The sequence below is a fragment of the Rattus norvegicus genome, chromosome 1, assembly GCF_036323735.1.
Source record: "Rattus norvegicus strain BN/NHsdMcwi chromosome 1, GRCr8, whole genome shotgun sequence".
NCBI classification, from domain to species: domain Eukaryota; kingdom Metazoa; phylum Chordata; class Mammalia; order Rodentia; family Muridae; genus Rattus; species Rattus norvegicus.
In genome coordinates, this window is record NC_086019.1 from 199,077,541 (window position 1) to 199,103,590 (window position 26,050).

The 26,050-nt window shown below is 44.8% G+C and overlaps 1 protein-coding gene across 2 annotated transcripts in view; it reads left to right on the top strand.

Annotated features, from left to right (window-relative positions):
- Positions 1–26,050, top strand: part of Dock1 (dedicator of cyto-kinesis 1) — a 516,616-nt gene that overhangs the window by 180,520 nt on the left and 310,046 nt on the right. For both annotated transcript variants that reach the window (XM_063263800.1, NM_001143858.1), the window contains exons 24-25: positions 19,032–19,102; positions 21,845–21,951. In XM_063263800.1, coding sequence (XP_063119870.1) covers positions 19,032–19,102; positions 21,845–21,951 — 178 coding nt within the window. The remainder of the gene's footprint in view (positions 1–19,031; positions 19,103–21,844; positions 21,952–26,050) is intronic.

Here is a 26,050-nt window from a genome sequence, read left to right on the forward strand (position 1 = left end):
CCTGGACCTTTGAGGATCTGTTATAGGGGGTCTAGGAGAATTCCCAGGTGCTAACCATTCTAGTAACTAGTTAAGGGCTTCCCTGGGGTGGGGTTAAGGAATTCTCCACTCTGAAGACACCCAAGTAAGACGTTCAGTCTACAGACTCATTTGCAGCCATGCTTCCTGTCTTCTCACCTTGCTCAAGTGTTCTTTGGGGTATCGATGGTTTGAGGCAAGCTTTGGTGAGATCATTCTGATGAAAGGCACATGGCCTCACAGAGTTAAGAATGATATCCTAAAGGGCTGCCTGCAGCAATAATCAATAACTTGCCAGTTAGTTGCCATTGTCTTAGTAAATCCGACTGTGATTCCAAGTGCACGTGTAGAATGTGTCTCCACTCTCACCCAGGCTTTCATCATGACTGTGTTTCTGGACACCATTGTATTTGTCAATGTCTGGGCCTTCCACAACCCAGAACTGGGGCATTTCATTTTCTCTGATGCCCATTTCACTTCGTTTTCCAATAAATGAGATTATTTTCCTTTTTTTTTTTGGTTCTTTTTTTCGGAGCTGGGGACCGAACCCAGGGTCTTGCGCTTCCTAGGTAAGCGCTCTACCACTGAGCTAAATCCCCAGCCCCATGAGATTATTTTCTTGTCCTTGCTTTTGTATTGAATTTTTAAGTTTTCTCTGCTTTGCCATAAATAGTCCTTTCCTAATGCAGAGCGAAAGCCAGCAGGTTTTCTCCGCTCGAGTTGCCAATTAATGGCAGAGTTGGAAAACATATCCCCCATTTGATTGAACTTGATACCCAGTTGGCTGTCAACAAGTGTCTCATCTTCTACATTATCCTCTGTTGAGGCTCATGGTGACGTCACCGGATACTGAACCTTCCGGCACTTGGTTGCTGGGCCTTTCATCCTTTGCATTTTCACTGTTCACCATTGTCTCTGATGTATTTTTCTTTTTCCTTCAGTCAGTTGTGGAAGAAGCAGGCACAATCTTTTTTTTTTTTTTTTTCGTTTTCCCTCCAGATTGTAGAGCTAAGATGCTGTTCCCATGCCTGCTTTGAACGTGCCTATCACAAGTTATTAAATGCTATTAAACTGACTGACGGTCATGTTCCGGCAGAAACCTCAATGCTCTTTTTCAGTCTGTTCTTGCTTATGTCTTTCTGTGTCATCTTGTTTGAGTTCAAGTTAATCTCTCACTTCTATTATTGCTCTGAAAATACCAATGATTATAGTGATTTCTGAGTAACTTATCATTTGTTTGAAGTACATAGATGAATGGCAGCTCGAATATATATATATATATATATATATATACTTGATATATATATATATATATATACTTGATATATATATATGTGTGTGTGTGTGTGTGTATACATATATATATATATATATATATATTTCATTGTTACCTAGAACCATGGGCTTGAATTTATATATGTGGGCTCTGAAAATGGCTCAGAGGGTAAAAGTGTTGGTTGCATAAAGCATAAGGACCCGGGTTCGGACCCCCAGAACCCAGACGTGTTGGTGTACTTTCATAACTCCAACACTGAGACCTCGGGCAGTGGCAGAGGCAGCCAGCCAGATCCTAGGGGCTTGCTGGCCAGCTAGACTAACTGCAGTGGCAACCTCTGGCCTCAGTGAGAGCTCTGACTGAAGTAATAAGATGAAGAATCTGACTGAGGAGAACACTCCGTCTTTCCTTCTATCCTCTACACATGACTTCCTGGGTATGCTCCTCGCTTTGTGCATGCACATGTCCTTACCACCCCCACAAGCAATAAATGAACGCACATGTAAATACACATGTGTCGAGTTTTCCATGTTTCTCATGCTTAATTTTTCTGCATGCCGGAGGCACCTGGCCTGTAAAAGACTTAGAGTCCTGTCACCCCCCAGCTGACACTTGTCCCAAAGGTCAGAGGAAAAGCCCTGCATTTAGAAAAGCTTCTACAGGAGTGCAGCAGCCTTGATGAACAATTGTCTTTGTGTGTTTAAGTCTAGGAACAGGGTAGCTGAGGTGAAGGGGAGGAGGAGGAAGAGGAGGAAGAAGACAAGTAGGAGGAGGAGGAAGAGAGGGCACCTTTCTTCCTCAGGAAGGTGGAAGTCAGCAAAATGGTTCCTAGCTTCTAGGGTGGAGCAGGAGCCAGGGAGGTTCAGTGAGCTGTTTAGGGTCTTGTGTATAAGAGAGAGAAGTTAGGACTTGGGCCTCAGGGAGGAGGGGGTCTTAACCTTTGATGGTTCACCACTGGGAGTGGAGGCAGGGAAGGGCTTCCGTACCTCTCTTTAGGAGATGAGGAACCAGCTTCATTCTCCCTGGGCAGAATCTTCTCTGTTAGTAATAGAGGGCTGTGGTGACAGTACTCGGGCTGTTAGGAGGAGAGGCCTCTGACTTGAACTGTGGCGCGCACCTGCGAGGCATAGCAGGAGGCATAGGAGATGGCTGGGACAATGGAAGGACAGACTGCATGGGTGCTGTGGGGCACCACGGACACAGCTGCCAGGTCAGGCAGTGCCTCCAGAGCCCACAGAGCCTTGCCACCCTGGGTGGACTGCTGAGTGCTATTAGAGACAGAACTCTGATGACCCCAACCTTACACATGCTCTCAGATGCCCGTGGACACCCTTTAATGTACAACTGCCTGCTCCCGTGCCCTAGGCCTCCTCCCATTCCTACAAACCACTCGGTTTCATTATGACATTTTTCAAACAAATTTTTTTTATAATATTTATTTGTGTGTGAGTGTATGTGCGTGTGTTGTATGCTGGTATAGGAGTATGTGTGATTGAGTTTGCGTACCCATGGGGGTCAGAGGTGTTAGCTGCTGCTAGAGCTGGAGTTCTAGCTGGTTGTTAACCACCTGGCATGGCCAACTGAACTTAGATCTTTTGCAAAAGCAGTGAATGCTTTTAACCACTGAGTCGTCTCTGTGGCTCCCAAATTTCTATTGATTGACTAGCCCCCCGCCCCCCATCCTGCTTTGTACTTGTCTACCGCTGCTCACCTCTCTTTTTCTCTTATGCCGTGTGGTTTCCTTCTCCGCACTGAGTTGTAAATTTGTATGTCTCCTTTCCCCTGTGGTTGTGGATCGCCCCGTGTGGCTGCTGTGTGCACTAGTCCTGATTGAAGAACAGTATCTCTGCCTTCAGGATTCATAATGGGAGACTCTCAGTCTAGGGCTAGGTCATAGCAAACCTGTGACCTTGGCTGCAGGTCCTTGATGGAAGGTCTGTGCTCACTGGCCAGGGATGGGATGCTTGGAGAAGGCACTAGGAAAGGACGGTATTGACTGAAAGACTGCGCACTCCTCATGCTGGGCTTCCTTTGATTCAAGGGACCTTTTCTAGTGCTGTGCTATACCAATTCGCAACTACAAGCTTACCAAACCATTCTTACTTGTAGGCAAAATGCATCAGAAGAGATGGAAGATGTGTTAGTTAGAGTTATTGTTGTCGTGATAAAACATGACCAAAACCAGGTCCGGACAGAGAGGGTCTGTTTCCATCACAGTTCCACATAACAGATAGATCGCCATCAAAAACAGTGAGGGCAGGAGCTCATGCAGGGCAGGGTTCCTAGGGGAGGAGCTGGTGCAGAGGCCATGGAGGGAGGAGCTGGTGCAGAGGCCATGGAGGGAGGAGCTGGCACAGAGGCCATGGAAGGAGGAGCTGGTGCAGAAGCCATGGAGGGAGGAGCTGGTGCAGAGGCCATGGAGGGAGGAGCTGGTGCAGAGACCATGGAGGGAGGAGCTGGTACAGAGACCATGGAGGGGTGCTACTAACTGGCTTGCTCATCATGGATGGCTTGCTCAGGTGGCTTTCTTATAGAATCCAGGATGACTTGCCTAGGTTTGGCACCAGTCACCATAGGCTGTGCTTTCCCCTATCAATCACTAATTAAGAAATGTCCCTCTGACTTGCCTGCAGCTTGATCTTACGGAGGCATTGAGGTTCCCTTCCTCTCCAATGATTTTCCTTTGTGTTATGTTGACATAAAACTAGCCAGCACAGTGTTAGCTGCTGCTTGTGCCCCAGAGAAACCTCTTTTGGAATTCTGATGATCCACTCCTGTTTTTGGCGGAAGGGGTCTTTAGAAACATGACTAAGATTACAGGAGTCATAGGGTAGATGGATCTTAATCCAATGTGGCTAGTGAGTTTGGAGAATGGGACACAGCACAGTATAAAGGGAAGGCACCAGAAGTAGGTATCACACGACAAGGAGAGGACCCAGAGGAAACTGTTCTACTGAATGACTTGACCTCAGACAACTGGAAGTGTGAGCTACCCAGACTGGGACACCTGTTACAGCATCCAGAGCTGGGTAACACGGACAGCAGAAATCAAACTCCGGCCTTTTGGGCCCTCCTCATCTCTCCTCTCTTGTGCTCGTGCTTCAGCTGAACTTCCCCTCAGTGTTCCCTGGCTTCTCTGATGTCTTGCCTGTGGTACCATTTTTACTGTGGTCTGCCAGTATGTGCCAGTCTGCCTGCCAGACTTCACGTGCTGGTTTTATGTTCTTTGTCTCTTTTATGGTTCCTCTTTCCACATGGTCACCGTCACCACTCAGGCCTCCAGGGCCTCTGTGTCCAGGAATGGCCCCATTCATCTCTGGAAATCCACCATAGCCACCTCACCTATGAGAGATGATGCCTTAGAAGGGATATCTGTGGCCAGTTATGGTCATCTTTTCCACCAGCTTTCCTCTGACGAAGATGCTGACATGAGGGACTTTTTCTTCAGTTTCATGGTTCCTTTCCTTCTCTCCTCCTCCTCCTCCTCCCCCTCCTCCTCCTCCTCCTCCTCCCTCACCTTTCTCCCAACCCCCATCTCTCTCTTTGGTGGTGGTGGTGGCGGCGGTGGTGGCAGCGGCGGTGGTGGTGGTGGTACTGGTGGTGATGGTGATGGTTGTGGTGGTGGTGATGGTGGTGGTGGTGACAGCGGTGGTGGTGGTGATGTTGATGGTAGAGAGTAGAGTCTCACTCCATAATCCGGGGTTTGTCAGAACTCACTTTGTACCATATGGGCCTTGAATTTGTGGTAGTATTCCAGTCTTAGCTCCCTGCATGCTGAGATGATAGAGACCGGACACCATGCCTAGCTTTAAACTGCCTAAGCTTTTATCTATGTTGGCAACTATTAGAGAAAGTCCTTTCCTGTATCGTCCTCAATTGCCGTCCACTTCCTTCATCAAGGCAGGGTCTGGAACCCTGGACCTCCAAATCCTGATAGTCCAGTCTTCCAATTTGTCCCAGGGAGTCCCTTGTGTCTTCTGAACTGCTATGATTACAAATTGCTACCATACCTGCCTGTTTTTTATTGTGGGCTTTTGGGATCCAAAATCTGATCCTTGTGTTTGTGCAGTAAGTGATTTACCTAAGGAAACTTTGCCCTTATAATTTTTTTTAAAAGTTACTTATGTGTTATTATTTATAGCTTCTGATGCAAAGTGGGACATAAATTGCAGCTTGTTTGAAAACGGTCATGGAAATATGTTATCCTATAGAAAGGGAAGGTGGTTTGAGACAGGGTAAGTTTTCCATAGTGACTAATGTTTGGGGTGTGAGTTGGTTCTCCATCCTGGTGCCATGGTGGCTTATTAATTAGTGATGGCATTAGCAGTGGATGCTCAGGGGACCCAGGGGATCTGGGATGCCAGGTACCAATATTGGAATGTATTAATAAGATCAGCAACCTCAGATCCATTTCTAAGATCTTTTCAGCCACACAACTGTGTCTGAAATGTATGTCTGTCACTGTTGGAGACCATTGTATGTGTCAGTCACAAGCTGTCAAGGTGCAGGTTGTGGCTTGGAGTCAGTGAGTCAGGAGTTGGGGACAGGATGTCCTCATTCCCCTCCAGTTCATGTGTGTGTGTGTGTGTGTGTGTGTGTGTGTGTGTGTGTGTAACTCTGCTGAAATGTACATGACAGAAGGTTTATGAGTTATAACCATCTTTTAAAAGATTTAATTTTTATTATTTAATTGTGTGCACATGCATGTGCATATGAGTGCAGGAGTATAGGTGTCCATGGAAGCCAGATGGTGGTGGTTGGATCTTCTAGATCTGGAGTTATAAGCAGTAGCCAGCACCAGACATGGTTCTGGGAACCTAGTTCAGGTCCTCTAGAAGAGCAGTAAATGCTCTTAACTGCTGTGTCATTTCTCTAGCTCTGTTATAGACATCATAACATGTTCTGTTATGTGTGTGTGTGCGTGTGCGTGTGTGTGTGTGCTGTTCCAATATTGCCATTCAAGAGGAAGCCCTATAGTGATGGCCATCGATCCCCTCTTCTTTGTTACCCCAGCAACCAACAACTCTCATCTGTTTACTACTGTGTATATTCTATATTAATGGCACCAGGAAGCACCTGACTTTTCCAATGTTTTTGTTTGTATTTTTGTTTTCCCTTCACTCAGTTCAGGATTGGCTCCTATGGTGGCACCTAGCAACTCCTTGTGAAAGCTTGAAATGGTGTTCCTGTGTGCAAATGAACCACACTCTGTCCTCACATACATCCTTGACGGACACTTGCATGGCTTATGCTGTGAACACAGCTTCCAGGATCCCGCTTATACAGAATTTTAATAGGGGTTTTACATTCTTTGCTGAAAATGCCTAGTTTTGGCCATGGTAGATCACATAGTAGTCCCCCTATTTGTCAATAATGATGTCCTTTTGTTTTATTTATGGTGGCCTCTCCCAAGTTACTACAATGAGTGACAGATTGATCTCAGATTTTCCCTTTTTAATTCAAATAAAAAAGTTACATCCGTTACAGTTGACTCCTCCCCAGGCTGTGTGTTAAAACTTTATTATCTGGGATTGTGATGTTGGAAAGTGCTGGAACCTTTAGGATCCAGGGCCTAATGGGAAGTCTGTGCTTGAGAGGGGATGTGGGCTCTGGTCTCTTCTTTATCATTTGTTTTCTAGTCAGAAATCGTGTGTGTGTGTGTGTGTGTGTGTGTGTGTGTGTGTGTGTGTGTGTGTGTTTCTGTGTGTGTGTGTGTTTGTGTTTCTGTGTGTGTGCTTGTGTTTCTCTGTGTGTGTGTTTCTTTCTGTGTGTGTGTGTATGTGTTTCTGTGTGTGTTTCTTTCTGTGTGTGTGTGTATGTGTTTCTGTGTGTGTGTATGTGTTTCTGTGTATTTCTGTGTGTGTGTTTCTGTGTGTGTGTGTGTGTGTGTGTGTGTGTGTGTTACCCCATTATGAGCTCTACAGTTTCATAGAGAACCCTTGCTAAAAGCCCAGTCTCCAGTGCGGAGCTGCTGAACACTTGTTAATTACCTCAGGTATCTTTACAAACGCGGGGATCTGTGTGTGTTACTGCCTAGTTCTCCCTTTTCTGATACAAACTTCCCATTTACCACTGGACTTAGGGTTTTCTCATACACACATATGATTTTTCTGTGTAAAGATTTTATTTCTGGATTGTTTCATCATCCGTACTGAGGCTCCTTTGTCTGCTTTGTCTGCTAACAGAATTCTTGAGACTTGAGCCATATATGATAAGCAGATCTATGTTATGCACAGTTCAAGCAGAAGGCTTCATTCCCCTGCATGTTATCAAATGGTGGTAGCCTGGAGGGTAAGCCAAGTGGTAGGGCCTCCTGTTTATATGACAGAATCTGGAGCCTTTATTTATGGCTTAATTACCTCTCAAATGTCTCTCAGTATTGTCACAACTTAAATCTGGAAGGGGGCATTGAAACACAGGACTGGTGTTAGGACTCGGTGTGTATTTAGGGCGAGGTTGAAGAGAGATGGACATGAGCTTCTAGTTCAGCAGGTTCAGATAGGCTGGGTTTTGTCTGGGGCTGGTGGTATGGGTTGGCTGGGCCTGTGTTTGTTTCCTCTCTCCTCAGGTCCTTTCTTTACTCTGTCTAGTACCGCTGAGCTATGTGGGCACCTTGTCTTCATTCTTTGTACCTTTTGGGGGACACAGAGCCTGGCGGCAGCAGGGCAGCAGACAGGGTAGTGATGAGTAGCCTGCCTCACCTTGCAAGAAGGATCTGGGGACTCCACTGCCTTCTTGCATGGGTCTCACCTGTCCTGTGGCACATATTGTTTTCCCTGGCATGGTCCTAAAAGGTTCCATTTTCCCAGGCTGTCCTGGCTTGGAGGAAAGCCAGGAGTAAGTGGTGTGTTCACTCACTCCTCATTGTTTTCAATACTGTTTCACTGAGGTTCAGACCCTTCTGTTGCTGTCCCCATCTGTCTGTATCTGAATTTCAAGTGTGTTATAGATAGTCCCTGTCATTTGGAATTGAGCTTTGCCTCCTGGAAGCTGTCTGGACAATTTGCACCAATCCTGTGGCCCTCTCACAGGATTGCTCTCATTTTCTCAAGCTCTCCCTGATGTCACTGAGCTGGCATAAGGAGGAAAGAAAGAGGGGGGGGGAGAGGAGGGAGGGAGGGAGGGAGGAAGGAAGGAAGGAAGGAAGGAAGAAAGAAAGAAAGAAAGAAAGAAAGAAAGAAAGAAAGAAAGAAAGAAGGAAAGAAAGGAAGAAAGAAAAGTTCGGTAATTCACTTTAGGTTTGTTCCTGCTAAATCACGCTAATTCCTCTGTTTAGCCTGCCGTGATTCCTGACAAGAGGATCATCAGTGGTTAAGAACAGCACAGGGATGTTTTCCATTCCTGCAGTGATTGACTATTCGTCTTCCTCTCTTTGCTCTGCTTCTTGTCAAGGGTCTTTTCTCCTGTACCTGCCATCTACTCCTGCCCCTACACTGTGGCTTTGCCTAGAGTCATTGAGTCATGGTGGCTTCTCTATATTCTACACTTGACTCATTCCCTTCTAGTTTTCCTTATGTCTGGCATGGATACAAAGACCATGTGTATGTCCCAGCTTTCTGTCTGATAGTGGTAGAGATCTGTGTGGGAGGGGGAGAGCAGGGAGGGGCATGTTCACTTAGCTAGGGGTAGATGCAGAGACAGAAATTAGTGAGGCCTGAGCTGACCACCTCTGTTGTCTGCTAGCTCTGGACTAACAAGCTGACTTAAGGTTTGCAGACTTCTATGCTGTGGGGACTCCATGTAACACAGCCACATGAATTAGGAAGTGTGTGTGTGTGTGTGTGTGTGTGGTGTGTACACATGTGTGTGGAAGAGCTAGTTAAAGCTTTTAGTGGACAGTATTTCCAAATGCTAAAAACATTTCTACACAGTAAAGATCCCCTCTCCCAATGGTCAGTATTCTCCAAAGTGGCATAACCCTTGGTTTTAAGTGTGCGAGCATGGTCTAACTTTTGTGTTTATTAATATTGGTGGTGCTTGGTAATAGATGCACCTAGGATAAGTAACCCTGGAAGCTCACTGACTACAGGGTTTGAGTGCACCCAGGCGTCAGAGGAGAGATGAGGAATGAAATCAGGAAGGACAGGACCGAGGCAGGAAAGCTTGATCACCAAGGAAAGAGGTGAGAAACTCAAGAGGTCAGGAGTCTGATGGGATTGGCTTCTGCCATCCATTTGTGTGGATTCTGTTCACGAGGCCACACTCCTCCTGCTGCAGGCTCCTGTCCACTCTCTTTGCAGTCACTGTGTCTAGCCACCTGCCTTGTTTCATCAAGACCTCGACCAAGCACACCCTGCAGGTGGGTTCTTTATACTTTCTTTAGCAAGCTCTTCGGGTATTTCTGAGGTCTTCCAGAACCGGAACCCTGAAGTCTGAAAGGAGACTCTGTTGACTTATATATATATTAGCTCAAAAATCTACAAATGGAATCATTTTAATATGTGTTTTTCTCCAGAAATATGTAAATTAATAATTGCTTCATACATTATTCAAGAAAAACTTATTTTGTATCACAGATAGCTCTTGTAATCTTATATAAAGATATGCTAATGGATTTAATTAAAATAATTATGCTGAATAATGTAGCCTGAACTTTACCCTAAAATAGTATCTATTAATCGTCATCAGTAGTAATATTTTTAGGCAGAGAGACACTCACAGCATTAAACTGATGCTGGATAGAAAATGAATTTTTTTTTGGTTTTGTTTTACAGTTTGTATTAAGTTAACATTCTCATGAGAGGCATGGCAGTGAAATTATGTGAACTATAGAATTTATTTCATTTTTTTAAACCTGAACTATTTTACTGATAAGAAAACTTTTAAAAGCTTCTCCAGTCCTTCTGAGGTCCTTTTTATGGGTTTCCTGTTTCTGCCTCTGAAAGTTTAATTGCATTGTCTTCCCTGTCCATTTGCGTCCTTTTGACCCCATTCACCTTCTCTGGGGTTTTGATTGCAATACTCCCAATTCCTGATTACTCAGATATTAAGAAATGAACCTGATTTCAGGAAGGATACTCACCAGCCTGCCTGTCTCCTCAGAGAAGCAGAAATAGCTTTTTCTGCAGTCATGGTTCTGTGTCTGGCATCATGTATCTCTGGCTGGCTTTCATTAGTCCTCTGTGGTGGATCTGTGCTACAATGTATATGTTCTCCCCCCACCCCTCTCTGTGTGTCTGTGTGTGTGTGTCTGTGTGTACACCTGTATGTGCAGATATATGTGCACATATGTGGTGGTCAGAAGTCAGCCTTATGAATTGCTCCATCAGGTGACTTTTCTTTGAGACAGGGTCTCTCACTGGCCTGGAACTAGGCTAATTAGCTACTGAGCCACAGAAATCTGCTTGTCTTCACCTCTCTAGTAATGAGATTTGAAGTACGACACCGTGGTGCCCAGGTCCTTTTTCTTTGTTGTTGTTTTTGTTTTTAATGTGAGTTTGGGGGATTTAATTCATGTCCAACTGGGCCATCTCTGGATTCCTCGTTGTACATGCTTGTGTGTTGGACCTCACGTGTGTGTTCTACTCTCAGGATATTGCTGGGTGAGTGGGCGTGTGCCCACAGGCTCTAGTGCATCAAAATGGACAGATCACAGAGCTCCACTTAGGCAGAGAACCTCAACCTGGCTCTGATCTGCTGTGATGCTTCTTTAGCTGTATCTCAAATCAAATGAAAAGAAATAATGGTCTTTTAAAGACTAGGCATTCACTTGTAAGTTCCCCTCTGCCTTAATGAATAGGAGATGAGCAAACAGAACCAAAATCAGTGGGCTTGCCTGAATTCCTGCAGACGGCCTTGTTTTCTTTGATAAAGCGGGTCCTATGGTAGGGGGCCCAGGCACCCCAGCCCCATGGGATGGTTTGAGAGAGACACCACATCCACCTCTGCTCCATTCAGCTCTATCTCTTGGGAACACCCCAAAGGCCTGTCCACCCAACTCCCCAACCCCAGAAATGGATGAATGATCGCCCACTGTGCAAGGTCCGGGAAACAGGTGTTACTGTGCTGGGGCCACTGTTGAGGAGAGATTGTCACATTTTAAACAGACCTTTCTTCACTTAGTGGCCTAAAATAAAAAGAACCAAACAAATGCAGTCGAGAATGGAAATGCCCTTTGTTGCTCTTTGAGAACTCTGACTGGGTGGCTCAGTTCTAAGATTTCCACTGAGTTTTGAGAATCATGGTGGAGAGCTCTGCTGTCAGGGTGAGTTAACATTTGCTGCATCTGCATGCTGTCCTGGGGCTGCTGTGTTCGTAGACCTTGCCAGAGTCTGCTGTGTACTGGGCATCCAGGATCAAGTTTATCTGTTCATGGCCTTTTTCCTTCTAGTTTACCCTGGAGACACATCCTGTTAGCCATCCTTGCTCCTAAATCTAGTCTGGAGCCCTGCACTCAGTCACCCTGCACTGTCTCCCCTGTCCACTCTGTTGGTGCACCGGTGAGCATTCACCTATTCTCTTTGGGTTTCTTTGGGTGTCCAGTGTCATCTGCCCACAGTGTCACACCCATACCTTATCCCTCACATGCTGTGTCTTGGCTTTTTCTTGAAGCAGCAGCCCTTCCATTTGACCCAGACCTGCCCTCAGAGCAGTGATCCCTTGCTATAGAGGACACTGATACCTTCTGCCAAGCTTAGGCCAAGTTGTTAGCAAGCAATGGGTACTCCGCATAAATCCCATGATTTATTAAAAGTGAGATAAGCAAGTTGTGGTCCTTCACCACATGATTCACAGTGGCCCAGGGGTGAGTCAGGACTGGGAGAGAGGTAAGGAGAGTGCTTCAGTATGGGAACCTAAGATACGTTGGTTTTCTCTCTTATCTAATGGTGGTGACAGGCATGGCTGGAAGTGGAGAGGTGGTGTTTTGTTTCAGGACCCAGTGAGCCCTGCACCAGGTTCACATTTTTTTGGGAGTCCTGGTGGTTGGCATTACTTCAACAGAGCAGAAGACATCCTTCTCTGGGAGGACATGAGCAAGCCACCTTTGGATTCCTGTCTGTAAGGATGTCTCTGGGTACTTAATCTAGTATTTTGGTGTCCCAGAGAGTAGGAGCGTAGGATCTAAGCTAGGGGTGGAAGCTAGGCAGATTAACTGAGGCAGGTGTGTGTGTGTGTGTGTGTGTGTGTGTGTGTGTGTGTTGCAGTAGGGTGGGGAGTAGTGCACAAGCCCATGAAGGAAAGCATATGGGACTTTGTAGGTTTTGAAGAGGGTTCTTCAATTGGGCCAGAGCTCAGGAGTCCAAGGGAATTTTGGCCAGGTCACCTCTACCCCCAGAGCAGAAAGGGTGTGTGTGTGTGTGTGTGTGTGTGTGTGTGTGTGTGTGTGTGTGTGCGCGCGCGCGCGCGCGCACTTCCTTTTCTAGCAAGAAATGAGCTAGAGGGTGTCAGAGCAGAGGTATGGGGCTAACTAAAAGGCTGAGGCATTGGATGGGGTATCTACAGAAGGGAACACGTGATCGGGTCAGGGCAAGTTTAATATCAGGTACTTTGTGGTTTTCGTGAGTGGGTTGTGAAGGAGCAGAATGCTCGGGCTCATATTCAAATAGAGGGCTGACAGTCAGTAAGCAGGCTCCCAAAGCTCAGCAGGTGTGCTCTAGGACACCTTTAGAATAGGTGTCAAGCTCAGCAGAAAGGGGAATTGCATGTCAGGGGGAGAAGGATGTGAGATCCTAGGGCCCACAGGTGGAGGGACTCCATATGGAAGATGACATAGGGAACAGGGTGGTCCATGAGGGGCTGAGGGAAGACTGGAGTGAGAAGGTGAGAGCGGTCACAGAAGAAGACGCCGCATGTCACAGCACTTTAGATTCCTGCTTTCTGTCTTCTCCCTAACCCTTATTTCAGATTAGGTCTAGTTATAGGGAAGGTCTGTAATAATCGGTCTGATAAGCTGCGTTCCTGGCTAATGGGCTTGGTGACATTCCTGGCCTCTGCCCTGCTCAGCGGACTTCTGTGCACCTCCCTGGGACATTCTGGGGTTGGGAAGTCTGAGACAGCCTCCCTGGGGAAGCCTGCTAGAACCCTGTCTCTGACTTGACTGAACGGCTCAAGGCCACCAGCAGAAGACAGCCCCTCAAGCCCTGCCCGTTTTGTAGCTGTCTGCTGCATCCTTGCGAAGAAGTGGTGTTTATGCAGTCGCTGCAGGCAGTGATTCTCTGCTGGCTTCGGTGTAAAAAGAGCCCATCCGCACCTTCTGGATGTCTACAGACTAAACGAGACACTCTAAAAGACCACACAGTCCGCCTTTGCAGACACTCATTATTAAATGTCACCATAAATACTTTCCAGTTTTCCAGACCAAGTCTGAGGGACTTGAAGCAGAACATTTGAAACCAGAAAGAAGTGATTTTTATTTAGCGCCTTTTTTTCCTTCATCGGAAACACAGGGCTACTAATTGGAACCCCTTGATCTCTTTGGTGTTGAAAGGCAGCGGTGATACCTGCAAACTTTGGGCACCCACATCTACAGGGGAGACTTAGGGGACAAGTTGCTCAGCAGCCCTGTGTGTTTTCGATTGTGTGTGGAGCGAAGGTCAGAGAATAACCCGTGTCACTCTTGAGAGTGACAAGATTTCTAGCTGGTCTGAACTTTCCCAGGTATGCCAGGCTCCGTAGCCAGTAACATTCTAGGGGTCTCCCTGTCTCCAACACTCAACCTAATCATTGCTGGGATTGAGGACTCTCTGTCAATCCTGGCTTTTTACCTACATGCCAAGGATCTGAATTCAGGTCCTCATGCTTGCAAGGCAGACACTTTACCTCATTATTCCCTGTAAAATTTGTGCAGACCAAATATGGCAGCTTCACCAAACCAGCCTTGGACTGCTCTAGTCCCAGCTGGTGGGACTTCATGCAGACAGCTCCGGGCTTCACCCTTCCCCTTTTCCGTCTGTGTCAGCATGCTCAGGGGCTCCCTCCAGAGGTTGTTACAACCATTTAGTGTATCAGTTGGGCCAGCACGACATTGGGTAGATTAAGACTCCTGTCATGTGACTTGCATCTGGCTGCTGAAACCTTCCACAGAGAGGAGCACAGGTACATTCTCATTTCCCACCTCCATCCCCTATGCTTCCATTCCAAATATGGACGTATATCCGTTTAGCATATTTCTAATGATTTTGAAAATTAAGGCGAAAGGCTCCTGCATACGTCAGACTAGGACATTTGTAACGTATTCTTTTTTTCCCCCTTCTGTTACGTGCCAGCCTCTGTGGGGAGGGGTTTCTATATTTTCTGCCAGCTGGCTTCTGCTGTAGGCTAATCTTAATGCCACACAGTTCTGGCACTTTCTACGAAACCGTCATGCTGTCATGTGGAAGACCGCCAGCCACCGTGACATTCCTCCATTCTCTGTGGCAGAAGGTCCTCCCTCACTTTCACCTGCGCCGTGCTATTTTGACTTTTCCAGAATGTTTAAAATATAGTTATGTTCTCTGGCCTTCTGGGTCCCCTGTCTTACTTAGCCCAGTGCATCTGGGACCCATATGCACGTGTGTAACTGTGGATTCGTATTTTCAGTGCCGCATAGTGCTTCACTGTATGGATTCATTTCTTGAGGGGCTGTTTGGCTACTTCTTGTTTTTGTATTGATCACCAATAAGTAAGGCTGCTGTGCATTATTACACGTAGGGTTTCTGTCCTTCTTACGCCCAGGGGTGCACTTGATGGGTCTTGTGGGTTCTTTCTGACTCACCACCACAAGCGATCAAGACTGTTTCTAGCTTTGTTTCCTTAGCTCTGCATTTTGACTAGAGGCACAGGCGTGCTGGGCGTCACTGAAGACTGTGCTTTCCTTTGAGCAATTCTGAGGTGGAGCGGTGGCTCTCTGGGGTGGTGCTTTACATCCTCCTGAGAGCGTGGTGCAGAGATCTTCCTTCCCCTCTACTCCCTCCACTCCCATCTCCTCTTCCTTTCCTCTTTTTTCCATCTCCTCCCTCCCTTTCTTTTTGCTTTCCCCAGTTACCCTTGATCTGTGAATGACCTTGAACTCCTGATCCTCCTACCTTCTTCAGCTTCCAAGTTCTGGGGTTACAGGTGTGCACTACTGTGTCTGGCTGTGCTGAGCATCTCTGCAATACTGTTTGCTCACACCTTTCCTTGCGGAGGGGTCTCCTCCACTCTTTTGCCTTTTTTTTTTTAAAGTGCTGAGTTTTCTTGTTTTTTGTTTTTTTGGGTTTTTGTTTGTTTGTTTGTTTTTTTTAATTGAGTTCCTGAATTCTTTGAACATGCTGGATGTAACTCTCTGCCAGATGGAGGTTTGCAGCCGTCTTCTCTCTGTGTGCGACGCCTGCCTTGTTAGCCAAACTGCACCTTTCAGACACGCCGTTCTTTGTTTCGAATGTTTGCTTTCATAGACCGCGGTTATTATTCCATGTGGGAAATTTTAGCTTGGCCCAAAGTCACAAACATTTTCTTTCAAAGGTTTCATAGTCTAAGTTTTTATTTAATACTTAGAGTTCATCTGTGTATCATGTGTGAATCTGGAATGAATTTATTTGGTGATGCTTTTGGAGAATTGGTGCCTTTGGTACAAATCCCTTGGACCGTATCTATTCAGGGAGATATGTGAAAGTGAGTTCTGCCCTTTGTTTGGGCCGAGTAACACGGATTCCTGTTTTCTGGTACTGGGGCGGGGTTGGGGGGTGGCACACTGATTTCCCCACCATGTTTTCCACTACTCTAAGTATATTCCTGCTAGCTTGTCCGTTTGCATTTGTGCTTTCTTATGGTTTCTTGAAGAAATTAGCAGGAGTCAGATGACATCGGAAGCAGAGCTCTGTATGGCACATGTGCTACTTAGAGTCACAGATAGAAAGTGGCAGAGTCAGGTCAGAACAATGACTTTCATGCTCTTTCCCCAGCAAGATGTAGCCAAGGGGAAGGGTCCCCAGCTTCTCCTGAATTCACAGTGATCTAATGCTGTCCAGCACTCACTGTGAGTAAGGCAAAAGTCACTAACCTGTATTGTATGTTTCTTCCTTTGACACCTCTCACTTCCACACAGGAAGCCTCCTAGGGGTAAAGATGAAGGATGCAAGGATTACAAGTGTCTCTGTGGCAGTGTACTTCTTGGCTGTAGCCTCGGGATTGCTAGAGTTGGGTCATGCAGTGTTTCTACTAAATTTTAAAATTACATCTATGTATCCATCCATCCATTCATCCATCCATCCATCCATCCATCCATCCATCCATCCATCCATCCATCCATCCTGTATGTTCATGCATGTGTGTGCACACACACTTGCTAGAGGGTATGTGTGGACGTCAGGGGAACTTGCAAAAGCTAGTTCTGGCTTTCTGCATATCATGTGGGTCCTAGGGATGGGACTCAGGTCATCATGCTTGCAGCAAGTACCATTACTCCACTAAGTCATCATTCTGGCCCACTTCTGCTTTGAACTTTTGCAGAAAACTTCATGCCGCTTTTCATAATGGCTGTGCTATTTTACACTCCTATTTGTAGTGAAAAAGGTTTCTCTTCCCCTGCATCCTCACCAGCATTGCTGTTGACTCTGTTCTCGGTGACAGCCATTCTAACTGGGTAAGATGGAACTCAACGTAGGATTAATTTTCATTTCTCTGATGGCTAGGGATATTGAACATGTTTAAAGATACGTGTTGGACATTCATTTTTCTTCTTTTGAAAACCATCCTTTCATTTCATTAGCTCAGTTGTTGACTGGCAGTTTTGCTGATTGGCAGTGTTTTGTTTGTTTAATTTCTCACAAAAACAAGGAATTCAACAGATGACTGGATAATGAAATTGTGCTTTATGTACCCAGTCGGATTGTATTCAGTAACAGAGAAAAATAAAATCATGAATGTTGCAGGGAAATGGATGGATCTGAAAATTATATTAAGTGAGGGAGTTCAGAATAAAAAAGACAAATATTGCATGTTGTCTCTCTTTTGGTATTCCAGCTTACAATGTATATATACACACATGCACATGAGAGTGTGTGTGTGTGTGTGTGTGTGTGTGTGTGTGTGTGTGTGTATGAGTCAGTATGGATGTATGCTGTGGACCACTAAAGTGGAAGAGGGAAGCCAGGAGATTGGGCACTAGAGGCAGGAAGGGAGGAAGGAGGCCCTGGGGCCATCAGAGTGGGGGTCAGTCAGGGGATGGAAGAGAAATGGGGAGGATAATTCATAAAAATGCAGTACTGAAATTTAAAAGTGCGTATACTAATTTAAAATTTTAAATAAAATACTTGAGTGGGCAGGTCTTATGTGGTGGATGATAGGTAATAGATCCCCATCCCTTACTCTGTGAGGCTCTGGGCTTTCTATAAAAGGGCTTCTTAACCTCTTTGTGCTAGCGGCTCCCATTCTCCTGAGAAATTTTGAAGTGAGCCCAGGTATCCAGGAGGGTAAAACAGGTATCCAAATGAACCAGGTACTGAGGATACATCATCAGAATTTATTTGAAAATAATTACTGGGCATACATAGAATGGTTCCACTCATCAAAGAGGAAAGCTAATATGCATATTAGTATTATGTACTTCTTCCTATATCTCACTACAGCCCAAAGATATGCTAATGAGAGGCTTGCTGAGGAGTGATGGCAGGAAAATATCACAAGTCTTTCTGACCTGCAAATTAAGCCAGTGCATTTCTGTAAAGGCAGAAGATGTTATTGCAGCAAAAATACCATGATTTATTAATATGTAATAGTTTGGGATCTTACCTGACCATTTTCCTTGTGTTGGGCTCCTTCCCCATGTGTGCTGTGATAACATATCCATTGCATAGTGGGCATGGTGTATGTGCAGAGACAGGACCGAGGTGGAGTCCATGGGCAGACACTGTTGGAAACACCTACTGTTTCCAGGCATAATGCATGCTTGATTTTGAATCAAGTTTTGGTCCTGTATATATCCAAAACTTTTATGGTGGCTAGAATTCTTCAGCCCTCCGTGTTCGGGAGTGAGGACCCAGATAGAGGCACTGCCTATAATTTAAGAAGCTGGAAGACATAGAGGTGAAGGCCAGACATGACTGAGTAAGGTCAAAATGGTCTTTCACTAAAGGACAGACAGCAGAAAGATGTCTTTGGTGTAGAGCAGAACTGCTTCTGTGGAAACCCACAGAGGATTTGGTCAAAGGGTATTTTTGTAAGGGACTGGTATTCATTCTGTTTCAGTTAGAGACAAACTTCTGCTCAGCTCACAGGGTGGCCTCTTAGTTTTACAAGTTATGTTTATTGGTGGCCATTATTGTTATTTTTCTTCCCATTGGCCTTATCATGTTACTTGCATGTATGTTTAAAGGGTCGATCACTTGGTCTTGGAGAACCAATTGGTATGCTCTTCCCTAAGGAAGACCATTTTAGCCCCTATGTTTTCCTTAGTTGCCTGTGTTCTTTGTCTAGGGTTGGGGCCCCATGAGCTTCCCTATGAACTTTAGAATGCCTGTTGGTGTTGCCCTTGTTTAGGTAGCCTTGGTGTTGAGACTATGTGAGTACACTGTTCTGGAAAATTCCCTGTTTTGTGAATCTTACAATCTTTCCACTCTCTTTTCTGTAATACATTTTATTTTTAAGCATGTGGACATAAAAGAAATAAATGCTCATTTTAGGGGAATGGGACTTTGTTTTGTTCATTGTTGTGGCTAAGCCTCACTGGGAAGCAGTCTTTCTCATCTTGATTTTTCTGCAGACCTTTATCAGAATTACAAGATTATGTTAACATTTGCCTGCCTGAATTCCACTCAACACCCCTCTTTCCGGTTTGCAGGGGGCAGCATTGAAGTACTTGCCAACAATTGTCAATGATGTGAAGTTGGTGTTTGATCCCAAAGAGCTCAGGTAAGCTTCCTGGAAACAAACATTTGCTCTGCAGCTTGTTGTCAGAGCATTGAGCTTGAAGGATATTGTAGACTGCCTTGGACCTGTAGAGGTCGATGGATTGTGTGGAATTGACGCTATTGTTGTGTCTTTCTCTGGAGACAGCTTTATCTGTCAACAGCCACTATTTTGTTGTTGTTGTTGTTGTTGTTATTGTTGTTGTTGTTAAATGCTTACAGTACAATTGGACTGTGACCCAGTGTTATCTCAGTTTCTTTGTCTCTGGCTGTGATAAAATACCCCAACAAAAACTACATGAGGGAGAAAATGTTTATTATGGCTCATAATTCAAGTTACAGCCCATCATGGTGGGGAAGTCAAGGCACCAGGAGCTTCAAGGTCATGTTGCATCCACAGTCAAAAAGCAGATGGGAAGGAATACATGCTAACACTCAGATCACTTTCTCCACTTGATGCAGTCTGGGAGCTCTGCCCAGGGACTTGTTTCACCCACAGTTGAGACCAGTCTTCCACATCAATTAATGTTGTCAGGAGAACCCCTTATAGCTATGTTCAGAGACCTGTCTCCTGGGTAAGTCTAGCTCCTGTCAGATTGACAGTTAACACTAACCAACACAGCCAAATTTTCCATTTTTACACTTTCTGTGTTTGGGTTTCAGTATGGGGTTGCTGCATTAGTTTAAATTTTTAGGACCTAAAAGACTTGTATGGGACCTTTATGGGACCTTTTCTTTTCTGGTAGCCCCCACAGTATTAGGGGACAGGACAATTTCTCTCTCTCTCTCTGAGCCCTCCTAAATGAAGGGCTCTGAGCCACCTGTATCATGGTGAGAAGTTGCCGTCTATGATGATGATGATGATGATGATGATGATGATGATGATGATAACAACGATGATGAAGAGCCCTCTGAGGGGTTGGTCATTGGACAGGCAGAGAGGAGTATTAGTCTAGGGACCAGATTTTCCCTCTCGGTATGTGCCCCCTTCCAGTGCTCTTTGCTGTGTAATCCACAGATGCCATGGCTTTCTGACAAGTGCTTTGATGGTGTGTTTAGCCTTTGATACCTTGTGAGCCCAGCAGTCCAGTACACCTGCTTTATGTTTGACACAATGAACTATGTGTAAGAAATAGCACCATTTGTGCTAACCAGACCCTCCAAATATCCGGGAGGACATTTGTCCCTGAGGGGTCATTTTTCCTTCACTTTATATCCACCCTAAGCCATTAATGCCTAGAAATTGAAGGGCAGGGGTCTCCTGGGCAGCACTCTCTGATTTGCCTGAGATTTAGTGTCCAACAGGGACATACTTATTTTCTGCTTCCAGGGCACTGACATTAGGGTTCTAGCTTAGCAGGCTCCAAATGATGAAAGAGAAACCTATGTGACCCAGGACGTTGGTCTACCCAACTTTGTTTCTGCAAAGTCCTTTTCTTGGATTGTGTTTTTAAAGGGTGGACCCTGGACCAGCCTCACACATGAACCCTGTAGTTTTTAGATGTCAAACCCTGAGCTCTTCCTGAATCTTCTTAACTGAACATGACAGCCTGGTATCTGGTTTTCATGAACCTTCCAGGGATTCAAGTGGATATTTGAGAAGCACAGAGCTGGCTGGAGATAGTGAGAGGACATGGAGAAGCTTGTCTGGTGTGAGCCTGAGCCATGGCCTGTCTTGTCTTTGACAGCACATGGAGGGACACTATCCCTCCTTGTGATTGGCAGTTGTACAATGAGCTTGGAGCACTGAGGAAGACCTTCTTTACCTGGGCCCCATGTCTTCACTGTCTGCTCAGTGCCTACATGTGCCTCTTTAATGCCTTCTATACCAGTTTTACAAATGACCTTAAAATCACACACACACACACACACACACACACACACACACACACACACACTCATACACATATACATACTAACACACACAGTCAGTCAGTCACTCTCTCCCTCTCCCTACCCCCCCACCCCCATTTCAGGTCAGTGTTATGTTTTATAGCCTGCTTCTTAAGGTATCTCATTTCCCTGACATGATGCCATGCTGGCCCATCATGTATTTCAGCTACAACCAGAGGCATCTTCTAGGTGTTCTCCCCATACAAAGTGTTGTGTGTGCACCAGTCAGATTCCACAATGCTAGAGCACTGGATCTATATGAACCTAATTTTGCTTGACCTTGGTAACTTAGCTAGCAAGTGCCACAGGTTCAAGGTGAATGTGGTCTTTCTGAGTACAGATAACATGTTTTAGTTGATTGTGTTCAGTTTTCACCATTATAGAATATGCTAGGACATTTGGGAAGTTTCTCCTTTTTTTGAGTACTATAAATAATACTGCTTTAAGTGTTGTGTAAGTTTTATTTATGTGTACATATTATACATTATATAATATATAACACATTGTAACATGCTTTTACATTTTTTAGGAAATTCTTAAGTGAACAGGCCCCTTTCCTTTCCAACCTACATAGCTTGAAGGATCTTCACATATCTTCATTCTCATCAACACTTATCATCATATGTAATTTGAATTTTACCCACTCAATCTGTTGCAGAATACAAGCCCATGTTTTACAACACAGATTCCCAGGGTGGTATTTGGGCCTGGATCTATCAAAGTCTCTATCAATCCTAGTTTTGACATTTCACGGCCATTTTCTACCCTGGTGATTCTGCACCATCTTGGGACAGCACGGGTTACTCGGGCTGGCTATGCTTCTGAACAGTGTTACTTGCCTTTCTCCTCATAGTAAAATGTTCACGGAATTCATCTTGAATGTTCCTGTGGGCTTGCTGACTGTCCAGAAGCTCTACTGCCTGATTGAGATTGTTCACAGTGATCTCTTCACACAGCATGGTGAGTGGATACCTGGGAATTAGGAAATAGGTTGCCAAGGAGGAGGAGAGGTGGCTCCCAATTAAAACAGCTCTGTTGCTCTAGGCAGGCGTCGGCCCTTTCAAAAGAATGGCAACTCTCAGACTGTATAGGTAATAGGCCATTAAGAGTGGAGGGGGAAGAGTGGGTTTGTAATTTGGGAGCACATCAGTGCCCTGTATAATCAGCATACATTGTAGCTCTTAAAATGTGCCATTGTCTGTCCTGGGGAGGCAATCACTTACATCCTAGTGGTGATTGTGAGGGGGAAAATATCCAGTTTTCTTTAGACTTAGAAGTAATGGCTCTGTCTTATTCTAACTCCTGGTTTTTGACAGGGCTTCCTCAAATCTCGCTCTGAGTCATGAGGACCCTAAAGACTCTTGCATCCCAAAGAACCTTCTATTCTTCTTCATTAGCTCCCCCTCCCTTTTGATTAATCATTTTCTATTTGGACAGATTGAATTAATATTTTACACCTGCCAACCAGTTTTATTGAAAGCTCAAAACCTTTGCATAATCTCCAACCTGCTTCATTTATCCGGGCAGACTTGAGGTCTAATGGGTGACAGCCCGTCTCTGTAACACAGATTTACTCTCTTCCATTTGTGACCAGATGGTTGGTGGCTCCATTCCTTTCCTTCTATCCTCAAGCACAGAGCTGCTTCTTCTCTCCACTGGGCTGTTCTGGTGAAAGTGCCATCCCCAAAGCCTGCTGCTGTGCTGCTGAGCTGTGTGATTGCTGGCTTTTCTGCTTTGAGCTCACTCTGAGAATGCACTGGCAAGGTTCGGGCTTGACATGTCATCTGAGTAGAAGCGTTCCACCCCCTCCCTTAAGAAAGATGAGATCAAATGTGAGGACTTTCTGAAGTACCTTCCCTCCCATTCCTCTCTGGGGTGGAGTCCCTTTGTTTCATTTATGAAAGTCCCCTAGACTTTCATAAATTGCTTAGAACTTGAATCATGTGATCTAGATGGAGGTCTTAGTTCTGACTTCCATAATTCAAGCTTTTACTCAAGAACGTGAATGGTGTGATTTCCTTGATATCTTCAAAAGCTACAGGATGCCATGGGGCCCATAGAAAGCTGCTAAGAAGGTGACCATGGGGGACATTGCAATCAGGCATCCCTGTGTTGACTACAATCAAAGCCAGAACAAATACATTCCTGCCCCAATTTAATTTGAGTCTTTTTAGGTTCATTATTAGTGGCATGTGCCAACAGCCCTGTATATGTATGTATGCATTCTCTCCTCAATTTCCCCACACTCCCACATACTCTGCCACATTCTTTGTCCTTCCCACACATACAGGCAACCAGCACTCCGTAGAACGTTTGCTGCTGCAATAAAATAACTTAACAAAAGCATCTTAGACAAGAACGGGTTCATTTTAATGTACAGGTCAAGGGCATAGTTCTCTCTGGGGGGAAGACTGGAGCTACAGGTCATTACAGCTACAGTCAGAAAGCAGAGATAGATGGCCTCAGTGCATGGCTCATTTTCTCCTCTTCATGTATTCTAGGACCCAAGTTTCGAGGGTGGTGCTGCCCACTTTTAGTGTGGGTCTCCCACGTCATTTAACATAATCATCACAATTCCCTCACAGATGTGCCTGGAGGCTTGCTGCCCGTGTGATTCTAGAACCTTCCAAGTTGACAATTAACACTAACCCTCACACCCCAAAGCCATATGCCCTCATGCCCCTCACCTTTCTAGGTTTCATTCTCTACTCACCATACCACCCCTGTATTCCTAGAGATGTAACACCTCACTCACACAATCTGGATTCCCAATCACCACCACTGCCGTCAGCAGTATCTCACTGAATGCTATTGCCAACTGAATCAGTCTCTCTCTTTCTCTCTTTGTCTCTGTGTCTCTTCCTCTGTCTGTCTCTCCCCCTTTTCGATCTCTGGATTATTATAAGCGAGGTTTGTGTTCCAAGGGGTTGTCCATGAGGACAATGTTTAAAGACAAACACCAGGAGAACCACAGGAAGTTTTATTTTATTTTATTTTATTTTGTTTGAATTGGCACAACAGCTTCCATTCTGATTCTAAAAAGCTTCACCTTCTCCTCTTCCTCCTCCTCTTCACTTCAGTGAAGATTTTCTTCTAAAAACATTGTTGACTAGTTTATCTAGAATTTGATTATCTGTCTCTGCTGGGTGGACATCTTAGTTACTCAGCCGAACCACATCAAGGCAGAAGTGACTCATGATGGAGAATCAGGTCATGCCCACTTCAGTCACACCGGAGCCATGGGAGACTTGAGAGGAATACAAACTTCCTGAATTTCATTATTAAGTTCAGCTTGACTGTCCTGCAGGTTGCTGAAGGTTGGGCTGGATTATGTTTTTAGGAGTGGAAGGGCCTTGTATAGAATCATGACACACAATAGGTACAGGGTTGGTAGAAAATATAAAATGAACCACCAGGGCACAGCAAATGGGGACTTTAGGAAACATCGTCTATCCTCCAGGTTATATTAATTTTAATCAAAGATAGTCAAAGAAAAACCATTTGCAAACCACGTAGCTTACTGTTCCCAGGAAATTGTGTCAGAGGTTCTCCCACCTCCATTGCACAAGTGAATCCGATTCTAAATGTTTCAGAGAAGAATCAAAACTGTGGCTGAAAAAAAGACGTAATATTCATAGTTTAAACATTGATGAGAGTTTAGCAATTGACATGGTTTAGTTATTTTTATTGCACATATCGTTTTAAGATAAAAGTCATGACTGACAGCCTCACACTAGGACCTTCAGGCTTTTATAAATTTTATATGATCTTTAGAACGTTTTCATTAAAAATAAATACCAAGCATCATGGGAAACAGTCATTTGTTTATCCAGTTCTAAAACAATCACCCAAAAGACTTTGAAACAAATACATACTTAATAACCCTCCACTCTTGTTCATACCTGTAAACCTAGCACTCTGAAGCCTGAGGTAGAAGAATGGCCATGAGTTCTAGGCCATTCTGGACAACATTGAGTGTGATGCACTCTCTCAAAACAGAGAACTCAACCAACCAGCCAGCCATGCACACAGAGCAACCAACCAGCCATGCACACAGAACACACAGTCAGCCATGCACACAGAACACACGGGTAGTCATGCACACCGAACACACGGGTAGTCATGCATACAGAACCCCGCAGCAGCAGCAGCAGCAGCAGCAGCAGCAGCAGCAGCAGCAGCAGCAGCAGCAGCGGCAGCGGCAGCAGCGGCAGCGGCAGCGGCAGCGGCAGCAGCAGCAGCAGCAACAGCCACTTACAAACGCTCTTAAGATCCTATGTTTTCTCTTAATAATAATCAATAGTTTAAGAAAGACACCTGAAAATACAGGAAATCATCTTGATAAAACAGTCTTTAGGCTGATCTAGGTTAAGAAAATTTGTTGGTTTAAATACTCAATTGCATTTTTAAAAAATATCAGTTTGTCAATGTTTGAATTTTAAAATATACTATCCAGGGGTTGGGGATTTAGCTCAGTGGTAGAGTGCTTGCCTAGCAAGTGCAAGGCCCTGGGTTTGGTCCCCAGCTCTCTCTCTCTCTCTCTCTCTCTCTCTCTCTCTATATATATATATATATATATATATATATATATATATATATATATATATATACATATATATATATTCATTCCATATTTTAAATAACTTACAGCTACTCTGACCCCACAGAAACTTCCTTCTATTTGATTCAATTTTCAGAAACTTACTTTTCTTTTTTTTTTTTTAAATCTTTTTTGACTCAGGGACTGTCTGTATAGCTCTGGCTGACCCAGGGTTGGTTCCTTATGTAGATCAGGCTAGCCTGAAACTCACAGAGATCCACTTTTCTCTGCCTCCTAAGAGCTTGAGTGAAAGCATGTGTGCCACATCTAGCCTTCTGTACAGCTTGTCCCTGCCGTCCTACCTAGAGCTGCCCAGCCTTTCTAAATTTGTAGCAAAAGGTTTAATTTCTCATTAACAAAATCTTTCAAATCCAAATCAGTCCTCTTTTTAAAATATTTTTAAACCCAAATATGTCGTTGTAACTTCATTTCTTTCTCTCATAAGCTATTTTCCTTTCT